The following is a 13328-nucleotide window of genomic DNA, read 5'->3' as shown; positions in this document are numbered from 1 at the left end:
ATTACACAAAAAAAATCAGATGAGCGTCAGCACCCGCAAGGCGGTGCTCTTGTTCATTGATATGTTAAAGGTACCGTGAAATCATTTTGTTCACCTAGGACAAATTTTTGCTTAACGGTATTTTGCAGAACTATTTGTTCACACTTTTGTAACCATAGTGTTGTTTTACAACAATTATTAGTTGGACTGCCATATTAGTTATTTAAGTCTGCGAAAAACTTGTCTTTTGCCGTTTGCGAGGAATTTCATGCCAGCGAATTCAAATGTTTTCACAGTAAATGAAAATCACCCAGCACTTAACATTGGTTGAAATACCAGTTAAACCAGCAATTGAATTTTGATTGTAAGCAGTTGTGATCCAGCTGCTACTGACTAGAATACTTCCATTTTAAAAGTTATTCTCACAAAATATTCAGTTTGGGCAATATCATTTATTATTTGAAGTATTCAATGAAAAGTTAACTGACGAATAGCAAACAGTGGAGACCATGATCAGCCTGCATGGCTGATCTTGGTCTGCACTGGTCGCAAAGGCAGAACACTTGCTGACAACAGGCTAAAGGTTAAAGAATGCATTTATATGCTAATACTAACCTATCCCTAGATATATAGTTTTGCACTTCCCCTGTTGTGCTGATAATCATTTAAAGTATACTGTCATTATGTATTGATGGGTTGTAATAGCATTCACTGACATATTAAGTAACTAGTAATGTCTTCTGTTTTATACATATAGTTATTCAAAGGGTATGTCTGAATTGTTTACACTATGTAGGTCCTGTGAGTTTTTGATGGAGATGCTTGGGGTACAGTCCATGGAAGCAGAATATGAAAAAGCACTGTCCACAGCTGAGTCTCTAGACTGCATTCTCAGCTCTGAAAACCAGTCAAAGGACATTTCACTGATCCAGTCAACAAAGGTGTGTAAAAGAAAGAGCCAGTCTACTGATGATCAGTTATGCAAATCAAGTGTATCTCAAGCTGAAAACTTTGGTTTCGAGGATTTAGCGACTTCTACTGTCAAACCCAGTGCTGGTTCACTAGATAAAACACCAGAAAGACTTTATAAGAAAGAAGAATTGGACAGTGAGAAAAAGAATAAAATGAAAAAATTGAAAGCTCCGAACTGCAGTTGTATGGTGGCAGACTGTGATCAATGTCCTGATTTAGTACGCCATAGACTGTGTATGAAAGCAGGAATTGTTCTGTCTGATTTTCTTGCTCAAACAGACATGAGAAGTGCTGCTGATATTTTATTGACAGACATGCAATCAAAATTTGAAATTTTAAGTGACATTTGTAGTGATTCTACCAATAGCTTGAATGACTTTGGACTCCCTAATGAAAAGTCCTTAGTGAAAAATGGCCATATACATGACCCCCAGTTGTTGTATACGTGTTTGGAAGCAGGTTGTATTAAAGCAGAGTCATATCTGCATCAGAAGGACTTTAATAAAGTACACCAGGTGTGGAAAACATTCCAAAACCTTGAAAAGTCTGGAAGCTTGAAGAATGTTCTTCATAGCAATATTTTGTTAACTAGACTGGCACTCTGTGATGCATCTGGTTATATGCTTTCTCTACATGAACCTCAGACAAAGTTGAACCAGTCTGAAACAGGAAGTAGGATAAACCAGTCAGATATTGATAAGAAAATGGAGGACACAACTCAGAAACTTGAAAACTTGTCGATAAAACCAAGAAGGAAAGTGTCATTTGAAGGTGAAGATGAAAGTTGGACCATTACTGGAACATGTATGAAGATAGCAAAAAAAATTACAAAATTTGCAGAAGATATGATGTCACCTGTGGCAAAGTCTGTCATGGATTCAGTGAACACACCAAAGTCACAGTTCATTGCTAAAAAATCTAAGGTAGCTTTAACTACACCTGCGACAAATAGAATGATGGTTCTAGAACAGCTGATGGCCAGTGATGAAGAAGATGATATGCTTGTTTTTCCAGAACCAAAACCTGTTACACCAAGAGTGGCACCAAAGTCCTCAAAAAGTTCTAGAATAAAGTCCAAGTGCAAAACTGAACCAAGAAATCCAAGCAGTAAAAAGCCAGCATTTACAATAGCAGAAGATCCTGTTGATGAAAAAAGTATTGCTTGTAAATTGAACTTTCCTGCTCAGACCAGTGATGATATGTCAGGTAGTAACACTGTAGATAATTCTCATGTCGAACAAATAAAGAGGAAACCTAGAAAAATGAAAAAGGAAAAATGCAGTTCCACATCAGCTATAAATGACACGGAAGGACAAACTGATGAAGATGTTGATAGTAAAGATAAAACAAGAAAATCTGGAATTCCAAAAAGATCTGGAAGAAAACCAGTTGGTGATAAAATAAAGAATGTTGAAAAGAGTACTGAAAATAGTATAGTTATGCTTAATGCTGATGAAAGTAATAAAACTGGAAACAGTATTAATGTCTTGAGGGAGAAGGGAGCAGATGGTGATACTGGTCAATTGGAAAAACTAAACAGTGGCCTTAATCAAATAAAAAATGATGTGTTTGATTTTGGACTTGAAGCTTCTCCAGTTGTTGCTAAGGTATCAAAAACAGGAAGGGGAAAGCAAACAAAGGGATCACAAAGGGGCAAGAAAGCAAGTGGTGTGCCAAGAAAACCAAGTAATGAGGATGAGCAGAATGTGTGTATGGAAGTTGATAATAAGGAAAATGAAAGTATACCAAAAGCTAAAACTAGTTCTAGGAGAGGAAGACCAAAAAGGGGCCCTGATAATACAGAAATGGTTAGAAAGAACAGTGATGAATTAGATGAATGTGAATTAGAAATTTCTTTAGAAGAGTTAACTTTAGATGATGATAGATATTCAGATATTGGTGACAATGACACAGAAAGAGCAAGAGACGTAAGTCTTCCAGAACCTGTAATAGAACAAGGAGAATTAGTGGTAGGACAGTTAGATGATATAGAAGTTAAATTAGACATTGATTTAGAACCAATAGAAATCATGAGAGGAGAAACTGTTCCAAAATCCAAAGCTGGTAACAAGTCCAGGAAACGTGGTAAAGCAGTAGCAGCAAAGGCTGATGATGCTTATGAAGAAGATACTGTTGGAACTACTGAAAGTAAGAAAGAGGAGGGTAGTTCAAGTGGAGAAGACAGCCATGATACCAGTAGAACTGTGGAGAAGATGCGAAGTGGACGTCTAGCCAGTATGAATGAACTCACTCATATGGACTTGATGGATGAGCCAAGGGTATCCTGTGTAGAAATGGATGCATCAGGTAAAGTTTTCTTCTGTATTTCTACTGGAAAATGTTGAAACTTTGATCTTGTTGGATTAATAAGGTTGGAAACAGCTGTATTAAAGAATGAAAGTTTCTTTATGAAAGCTATGATCTGAAATGATTTGAACTTCCATCTGTTAGCCTGAGTTACAAGTTTAAGATTTAGAAACATTTTGCGAAGATTTAGATTATTTACTGTGGTATTTTATAACAATAAAGCAGAGATTTGTTATAATTCATTTACTAAATAATATTTGTTATTTCTGTTTGTTAGAAGACAGATCGCCATGTGGTTCAGATATCATATCCGCGTTGGAATGTTTGTATGAAAGGCTGTGTAAGTTTCCTCCAAACCCTCAACACTCGGATGTTTGCCACATGTTAGCTCTCCACTACCTCGACACTGACCCACAGAGGGCTGCCTTCCTGCTCAGTGATGCCATGGCAGTTACATTCAGACATCAGGTCTTATTGAACTTGGGCAGGAAAGCAAAGTAGGTTGTTAGACTTACATTTAAGTTTTAAATAGTTGACAATGTGTTCTTCCTCAGGACCATTAATTCTGATATACGTTGTGCAATTGACTGTTAAATGCACATTAGTTATTTGTAGAGATTTATTTCAAAGGTTGTGTTGATTCAAGAAATCATATCCTTACAAACCAACTACTTTTGTTTAACATTTGAAATCAATGTACTAGTATTCACCTCCAACCCAAACCACATTGGGGGCCTCCGTGGCCGAGTGGTTAAGGTCGCTGACTTCAAATCACTTGCCCCTCATCGATGCGGGTTCGAGCCTCACTCGGGGCGTTGAATTCTTCATGTGAGGAAGCCATCCAGCTGGCTTACGGAAGGTCGGTGGTTCTACCCAGGTGCCCGCTCGTGATGAAATAATGCACGGAGGGGCACCTGGGGTCTTCCTCCACCATTAAAGCTGGAAAGTCGCCATATGACCTATCATGTGTCGGTGCGACGTTAAATCCAACAAATCCAAACCACGTTGTTTTTTGCAGATAAGGTAAAATAATTTCTAGCAACTATTGTGCCATATATATATTTTTTTCTAATATCAAAGACAGGCTAGTCCTCTACTCAAACATGCAAGTAAAATTTTGCTGACAAAAACAGATACAGGAACTAAGAAAGTTCAAAAGTTTATTAGATTAAGTAGAAAACAGGTATTATGGGTCATAGCAAAAACTCTTTTTATCTGTAAAATATCAGATTTTAGTAGATTATATGTTTGTCATGAACAAAGTAATATGATTTTGGTATATTTTAGGAGAGAATCGAAAAGCAGTTGTGCATCAGTTAGCAAGGCAGGCCATGTTCAAGATGGTATGTTGTTCAGTGGTGATGATCTTAAACTGAGTGACATGGTCAAGTCTATCCCTGAAGGTAAGATGTATCATTGCTGTATCTCATATATTCTTATTTCATTGCCTGTAAGGTCACTTAGACCCACTGAGATATAGATGATATTTATTTGTTTCACTGAAAGATTGAAATATCTTTCACGAATGAATACGAGATGCAATATTTTCACTAGTGGCATAACCACAAGTGAAAATGTAAGATCTGGTACTCGGGAGTGAAAATTATTTTGAAATTACAATGTAAAACAAATTTTCATTTTTAGCTCGACTATTCGAAGAATATGGGAGCTATCCTCGTCATACAAATGTTAAAGTTTGCGTACCACCCCAAATATTTTCAAAGTCCATTGAGATATTGCTTTCATCTTTTGCATACTTGTTTACCATCATGACCCCAGTCTGTAAAACGGAGGAGGCAACTCTATCAAGCATTTCGACTGAATTATGGCCCCTTTTCGACTTAGAATAAATGTTAAAGTTTGCGTACCACCCCAAATATTTTCAAAGTCCATTGAGATATTGCTTTCATATTTTGCATACTTGTTTACCATCATGACCCCAGTCTGTAAAACAGAGGAGGCAACTCTATCAAGCATTTTGACTGAATTATGGCCCCTTTTCGACTTAGAATAAATGTTAAAGTTTGCTTACCACCCCAAATATTTTCAAAGTCCATTGAGATATTGCTTTGATATTTTGCATACTTGTTTACCATCATGACCCCAGTCTGTAAAAAGGAGGAGGCAACTCTATCAAGCATTTTGACTGGATTATGGCCCCTTTTCGACTTAGAAAATGCTTATTGTAATGTTAAAGTTTTACTCGTAGCTTATATTATACTATCAAGCACTGAGAGTAGTCGAGCGCGCTGTCCACTGACAGCTCTTGTATTTCATGTTTTGACTATATTTACTGAGCAAAATGATATTTAGCTCATTCGTGCTCAAGGTGAGCTTTTGTGATTGCCCTGTGTCTGTCGTCGTCAGTTGTCAACAATTTGACTGTTAACACTCTAGAGGTCACAATTTTGGCCCAATTTTAATAAAACTTGGTCAGAATGTTACCCTCAATAAAATCTTGGATAGATTCGATATTGGGTCACCTGGGTTCAGAAACTAGGTCACCAGGTCAAATCAAAGGAAAAGCTTGTTAACACAGGAGGCCACATTTATGGCCATATCTTAATTAAACTTGGTCAGAATGTTAATCTTGATGATCTTTAGGTCAAGTTCAAATTTGGGTCAGGTAGGTTCAAAAACTAGGTCACCAGGTCAGATCGAAGGAAAAGCTTGTTAACACTCTGGAGGCCACATTTATGACCATATCTTCGTGGAACTTGGTCAGAATGTTATTCTTGGTGATCTTTAGGTCAAGTTTGAATTTGAGTGCTAGAATAACTCGTATAAAACTCTAGAAGTCACATTGTCTAGTTGATCCTCATAAAACTTTGTCAAAATGTGTGTCTCAGACTCTCAGTTTTAATACATGTCGTATTTAGCCAAACCACTGCATCAGATTTGAACAAGTGATATAATTCCTATTAGTTTTTGATGAATTCCTGTCCCCACAATGTTGTTGTTTTTGACCTGTACTTCTGTTCTCAGTGAGTTTTAATGTACATATTGGTGTGTGGTACTGACAACTCAGTTGTCAGTTGTAAGTGTCGGGTTACCATGGAAACTGATGATTCTACATGTCGTATTTAGCCAAACCACTGCATCAGATTCGAACAAGTGATATAATTCCTATTAGTTTTATGGTGTGAATTCCTGTCCCCACAATGTTGTTTTTGACCTGTACTTCTGTTCTCAGTGTGTTTTAATATATGTACAGATTGGTGTGTGGTACAGTTGTCAGTTGTAAGTGTCGGGTTACCATGGAAACAGATGATTCTAACAAGATTTGTGAAAGATGAAGAGCCAGTTATACTGAAGCTACCAGGTTTCTCATCCCCACAGGTATGCTTTTACTTACTTCACTGCACATGTGATAGTAAAGAGAGAGTTTTGAGGCTTGATTATTTTAATTATTATTTTGAAACGATACTTCAAAGGAAAAATACAGTAGAAGTTTGTTCACTCGAACTCGGATTATTTGCACAAAACCCTTTGTTTGAACTCATCGTCAGTCTGAACAGAACAAACAGGTTAGACTAGTACAGAAGGTAAAAGGAAGTTCATTGTCAAAAATGTCCCATGTTCCTTATAAAAGCAGTATTGATTGCGTGTTGTTACCTGTTGACAGGGACGTCACATCTTGAAGGACTTCAGTACCCTGTTGGAACAAAATGCAGATAGTGCCAAGATAGAATCAACAACAGAATGGTGGAGTACTCGACGTAAACTCGATACAGACATGGAGGCAAGTAGTTCATTAATTTATTGGTCTGTAACGGATACTCAAGTTTGTGAAATGTTTCACAGAGGAAATGTGTTATCAAAAATTATACTGGAAGAGTGGTTTCGTAACACTTCAGACATAACCAAATTGCTTCCCTTTGGAGGATATTATCAGTTTAAAAACATCCGAATTTTAAAGGTGTTATATCAAGCTGAAATGAATTGGAGAAAGGGACAGAAAAAAAGAGTACACATTATAACTGTAATATATTTTACAACATTTTACAGAACTTGGTTGACAGAATAGAGAAACATTGGCTGGGGTGTTGGAGATGTGCAGTCCTTCCTGGAGAATTCTCAGAGAAGACTCTTGACCTTGCCTGTAATGATGTCAACAAAATAACAAAGAAAGTGGTAACAAGAAAGGACATTGAGGTATATTTATTTATGTGTGATAGATAAAGTAGGTGTAGCATTTTCATTCCAAGAAAGCAGACTTTTAATCAAATCACAAACAATTTAGTCCTTTGACTTTCAGCTTCCATTCTGTGTGTATCAGGTGACTGCCTCAAAAAGAAGTTTTGTGATAAGATAAAATCAGTTTAGTTCTGGTAAAAATGTGTTCTCCGAGGCTGAGTTATTAAGGTTGCTGATTTCAAATCACTTGCCAATGTAGGTTCCAAACCTCGTTTTGTTGTAGAAATCTTCATGTGAGGAAGCCATCTAGCTAGCCTACAATAGGGTGGTGGTTCTAACCAGGGTCCTGCTTGTGTCTGAAAAAATGCCCAGAAAAGTACCTGGGGTCTTCCTCTACCATAAACTAGAAAAGTTGCCATATGACCTAAATTGTGTTGGTTTCGCTCTAAACCCAACATAAAAAAAAGTTTTGTTAAAAGAAGATATATAGAGATACACCTTGTATTCTGATTACAATATTTTCAGTTGCTGCTGTTAGCTCACAAGGCAGGGACAGAGAAGGAGATAGGACAATGTATAACTGATATCCTCGGTGTGCACAGTTCAAACATTGACAGCATTGTCTCTATACTCAAGAAATACTCCAACAAGGGTACAGACAAGAAAGATAACCAGCACAAAATCCTCATACTTGATAAGGTACTTTTGTAACTTAAACTTTAGTTATTTTTTGATGAAGGAATATTACTCTTTTAAATATAGCTATTTTGTGATTCAGCATACTTGAATGAACTGACTTGGGGGAAGGTGGCAGTTGTATTTTACAAACAGCTGTTGTTAGAATTCCATCCAGTTTATTTTTTTTTTTTGAAATAATTTCAGAACATATTGTATCATGTATTGCCAGCTGTAGAACTAATATTTATATGTCCATAACTGTTTAAATGGCTTTTAAAGTTAATCACCTGCTGCTTTATGTCCAAAACATTTTGGTCTTGAGATCAGAAACTGGCGTTTCCACAGCCGAGCTAGTAAGTTGCTAACTTCGAATCTTTTGCCTCATGTAGCTGTGGTTTCAAGACCTTGCTTGGGTTGTAGATTTCTTACATATGAGGAAGCATCCAGAAGGCTTACGGAAGGTTGATCCTTCTATGCAGATATCTGTCCAACATGGAATAATGCCCAGAGGGGCAGCTTGGGTTTGCCTCCACCATCAACAGTTAAAAAGTTGTAGTATGACCTATAATTGTGTCGATGTGATATCAGACCTAACAACATAAAAATTATATCAGAATCACCAAAAATCCCACAATAAGCCTATTAATTTCAGACTGTGCAACATCTTCCATGGGAGAGTATACCAATTTTATCGGACAAGTCTGTTTCCCGGATGCCTTGCCTGTCACACATGGTGACACAGCTTAACAACCTCCAAACTCAGAAGAAGTCGGTGTTTCTAAAGGGAGTTAATCCAAGAAATACATTCTATATTCTAAATCCAGACTCGGATTTGCCCAGGACACAGGATTTCTTCAAGGACTGGTTTGAAAGGTAAGGTTGCAGCCAGAGCTAGACATAATAACCATGCAAAATCTTACTGACATTTTGATGAACCTGTACCAAATTTTGTGTCTTAAAATTTGCCTGCTTTTCTACACTTAACTGGTGCAAGAGCATAAAATAGAAAAAAATAGTTTGAGTAGCAGTATTGCCAAATGTTTTTTTCATATTTTCTGGAATTCACAAAGGGGCCACTAAAACTTCATACTTAATTTTTGAAGTACTCGCATATGTATTCATGAAGAAACAGAATTTTCTTTGGTGTGCCAATCCACTAGATTAACTCTCATTAAACAAGTAAAATTTCTATTCATTTTATTTTGAAAAGTTGTAAATTTGTATAGTAATTCTACTTTACATCATATCAATGTACAAGTACTGGTGTTATATTTCAGTGAGAAAGGCTGGACAGGTGTGATTGGATGTCGACCTAGTAGTGAACAGTTTATAGATGCTCTCACTAACAAGGACTTTCTCATGTAACTATTTCATTCATTTATTTATCATTTATAAGGATTTATTACATAAAACTGCCCCATATTGTTAACTTTGAGCTGCCAAGTTTTACACTATTGGAGAAACAGTAATTATATCAGGTCTTTGACTAAATCACACACCTGTTTTCAGCTCAAATGTATATTTGGAAGTTGGTATCTACTTGTTAGATTAAGGTGCAGAACATGGTTACTTCAAAAATGCTTGACCTTTCAAACTTGTTTTTATACGTCCGTTTTGGAAAAAAATGGATGTATTGTGAGATGGTGCATCCATCTGTCTGTCAGTCCACTGCAGTGTGCAAAGTGCATAAACCAGGTCGGTATGTCAAAGGTCAAAGTCAGAAATAGAGCTCAAAGGTCAGATTTTTCCCTCATACTTTGTGTCTGGAGCATAACTTAATAACTATTCAAGGTATTGAATTCAGTCTTGGTCCATAGGTAGATGGCCATGAGATGCTGTGCAGAGCACATGAACCAGGTCAGTGAGTCAGCAGATTTTTACAACCAAAATCTGTTAACATCTGCTTTGCCTTCAAGAAAGTCATTTCACTGCTAGTCGTGAAATGGTAAACTAGTGTCTCCTTTCCAAATGCAGTTGAACAGTGTATATGACCCAAGCATTACTGTCATTTAGACATAGAAAAAAATCAGGGTGTTATGACCGTCAATTTATTGAAGTAATTATGTACAATGTTATACAAACAGTATGATAAATATTACAGATTTTGTGGTCATGGTAGTGGTGGTAGAATATTCTCCAGTGACGAGATAGAGAAGTTGACAGCGAGGGCAGTAACAATGTTGATGGGGTGTAGCAGTGGTAGATTACTGGTGAAAGGTCAGCTTGAACCATCAGGAATGATGATCAGTTATTTCCTGGCTGGCTGGTTAGTACAAGCAATATTTCTATGTTTATAAGAGTAACTTTACAGAGTGGATTTTTATTAATTGTTTATCTGGAATTTTTTGTATGTTTATAATGCTTTATTTGTAAATACAGTAAACCACAGGAGTCTGAAATTCAGACTCCAAAAGTCTATAAAAGAAACATTTATTTATATGTTTATTTTATATACAGGGGGTATATTTTTCTTTAAGAGAGACTTCAAGCTCCTTTGAATAAACACTGCTTATACCAATGTTAAGATGATCTTGAATTTCATATTGTTATTTGAGAAAATTGTTTCAATCTGAGAGCCCGCTCTGGCCAGAAATTACATTTCTTGAACTGGAAATTGTCTGTTTGAGATGGATAAAACATATTTTCAACATTCAAGTTTTTAATAAAAGCCAAACAAAGCTAAAGCTGTGTAAAATATATGAATTTTATATAATATGTACTTAATAATGTAATAAACCTAAAATTAAGAATGTCAGTTAAGATTTGTTTCTAACCTCAAATGCTGTTTCACAATTTGAACTTTGGGCATTTAAACTGCAAAGTTGCAGTCATTGAGAATATGTATCTTCCAGTTATATTTGCTACACAAAAGTGGCTTCTATTTGGCACATGACCAAGGTGACAAGTTGAAGGTTCATGTCACAGAGGTCAAAGATCAAATAGCTTAAATTCTTGTCCACTCTGTATCTTCGAGTTTCCTAAAATTTAATAGCATCATTTGTTAAAATGAAATAAGACCAAAGGTCAAGGTCATACATTGCTTAAATTTACGTCAGCTCCATATCTTCTTAACCACTGAAAGGATTTGCACTTTTTGCACTAAGTGTCGATACGTTAGCAGCCTTCGTATGAATTTCAATGTTATAGAAGTATTTCCTGATCTGATTTTCAGTCCAAGCATGGTTGCCAACCTGTGGGATGTTACAGATAAAGATATAGACAAGTTCACAGAGAATCTCATCAAAACATGGATGTCATCTAATCATGGAACATACCTCACAAAACTTGTGCAGAGTTCCCGTGCTGTCTGCAAGCTTAAATACCTCAATGGCCTTGCACCAGTTGTGTATGGGCTACCTGTGTTTATTAACAAAGGCAAAAAATAGGCACTAGATTTACTTATCCTGACATGACATAGAGACCTGGGCTATTCCAGTGAAGTATTTATACTGTATATGTGATCTGTTTTGTAAATCATGAGAGTTAAATGAAAAACAAGGTCCTGGATTTCCTAGATACTGCCTTTATGGGCAGTAAATTCTCAGTGCTAGGTGATAATTCTTATACATGTATTTAAAATAATAATTCTGGTAAATGTAAATAGATTTAGATGTATTTTTCAGTTGGGTTTAATATAATCAGTATTAACAGGTATGAATAAAACGCTGTGTGAAATATATTTTTGTGTAACATGCTTATTGCATGTATGGTCCAGTTTGAATTATTATTACTCAGTAATCAGGAAGTTACGTGTTCATTTGTCAACTACCATTTTATTTTTTATTATGAACTGTAATTAGTGTTAATGAACTTTCTTATTAAGATGTTCATTTGACATAATTTGTTGTATGTTAAAAAATATATAAATTGCCTGTAAAAAATCTTTTTTTTTTGTATAGTGCTATTATTTATATTGATGGCAGCTTGGAATGTAGTTTACTAATATGTAACTATAGTTACTGTATTAAACATTTTCTACCTTTTTCATGATACAGGCAGCATCAGTTGACTTTAGAAATGTGTTGTGTTTGTATGGAACACACTGTCGATATTCTTTGAAAACCTTGAATGTCGGTTTTGGTCACTTTTCAGGAGACGAATAAAAGACATTTCATTTTCAAAAACTTTCTGTTGGGTTTTGTTTTCTATTATTCATTTTAATTGTAAATGCTGTCATTGTCATTTTTAAGAGATTTTCTCTTTAATACTTCTTTCCTTTCCAGAGCTGACCTACTTAGCTCAGTAGGGAGAGCGCTGTCTCGCATTCGATCCCCAGGCATGTTCTCTGTAACAGTTTGATAAAAGACATTGTGACTGAAATCATTCATTCCCAACCTCTAATTCATATGGGGAAGTTTGCAGTTACTTGTGAAGAATAGATTTGTACTGGTACAGGATCCAGGAACACTTCACGGGTTAAACACCCGCCATTACTTGACTGAAATACTGTTGAAAAATGGCATTAAAACCCAAAACAAACTTTCCTTTTCATGCATTGCATTGTACATATATTATAGTTGCTCTGAAAAAAAAAAAACTCCAATAGTTCATGTTTTTGTAGTATTAAATAGCTGGTTTAGTTGGTAACATTTAGTACAAATTAAATGACAGGCATTTAATTGTATTTCTTACTGTAAATCATACATGTTTTTCAAAACTATGAAATACCAGCTTTACAATTTTGTTATTTACTCCAGTATTTTCAGACGATGAAACCCAGTTAGTTCAATGAGGGTAACACTACCTTTAGTTGAAAATCCTCTGAAACACAGATTCAAGGTTCTTTCTCATAAGTTATATAGGGATTTCTAATATATGAAAATCCCCGACTTTTCCGTTGGTTATCAATTTCTTTTGTCTTTTACAATAATAATGAAATGATGTACCGCCACTGATTATACAGGGAAGAATAATTACTAGATATTGTATTATTATATTGCCATTTTCTTTTCTAAGTAACTGGTGTATGTAGTAACTGTAAAACTATATATGATTTATTTTCATATTCAGAGATTGTGTAATGGCAGGGACATATGTTATGTAAAATCTTGTAGTTAGACAATGTATTGAAAAACTAATGTTTATAATGAAATGTCTTCTTGAATATTTGTCTAATTTTGTAACATGTTGATATAAATTGAAATAAAAATTGATTGCATGAAATAGCTGCAGTTCATTTTATCTTGTAAATAAAAATACACAACAATGTAAAGCTCACTTTGGAGTAAGCTATTTCACTTGTAATTTGGTATCAC

The 13328-nt window shown here is 35.6% G+C and overlaps 1 protein-coding gene across 1 annotated transcript; it reads left to right on the top strand.

The window, feature by feature from the left end:
* The first annotated feature begins 780 nt into the window (after window positions 1-780).
* Window positions 781-13236, top strand: LOC123559936 (uncharacterized). Its single transcript, XM_053552092.1, has 11 exons — window positions 781-3258; window positions 3536-3755; window positions 4546-4661; window positions 6473-6597; window positions 6884-7000; window positions 7267-7413; window positions 7921-8094; window positions 8726-8946; window positions 9351-9434; window positions 10175-10339; window positions 11246-13236. The coding sequence occupies exons 1-11, from the start codon at window positions 792-794 to the stop codon at window positions 11457-11459; spliced, it is 4050 nt and encodes a 1349-aa protein (XP_053408067.1). The 5' UTR covers window positions 781-791; the 3' UTR covers window positions 11460-13236.
* Window positions 13237-13328: the final 92 nt, after the last annotated feature.

Source organism: Mercenaria mercenaria, chromosome 10 (assembly GCF_021730395.1).
Source record: "Mercenaria mercenaria strain notata chromosome 10, MADL_Memer_1, whole genome shotgun sequence".
Lineage (NCBI taxonomy): Eukaryota > Metazoa > Mollusca > Bivalvia > Venerida > Veneridae > Mercenaria > Mercenaria mercenaria.
This window is presented reverse-complemented; position numbering and strand designations above follow the sequence as displayed.

Coding starts and splice junctions, on each gene's coding strand:
- LOC123559936 (XM_053552092.1), top strand. CDS start 792: ATGGAGATGCTTGGGGTACAGTCCATGGAAGCAGAATATGAAAAAGCA. Junction 3,756..4,545: donor AACTTGGGCAGGAAAGCAAA/GTAGGTTGTTAG, acceptor GGTATATTTTAG/GAGAGAATCGAAAAGCAGTT. Junction 7,414..7,920: donor TAACAAGAAAGGACATTGAG/GTATATTTATTT, acceptor CAATATTTTCAG/TTGCTGCTGTTAGCTCACAA.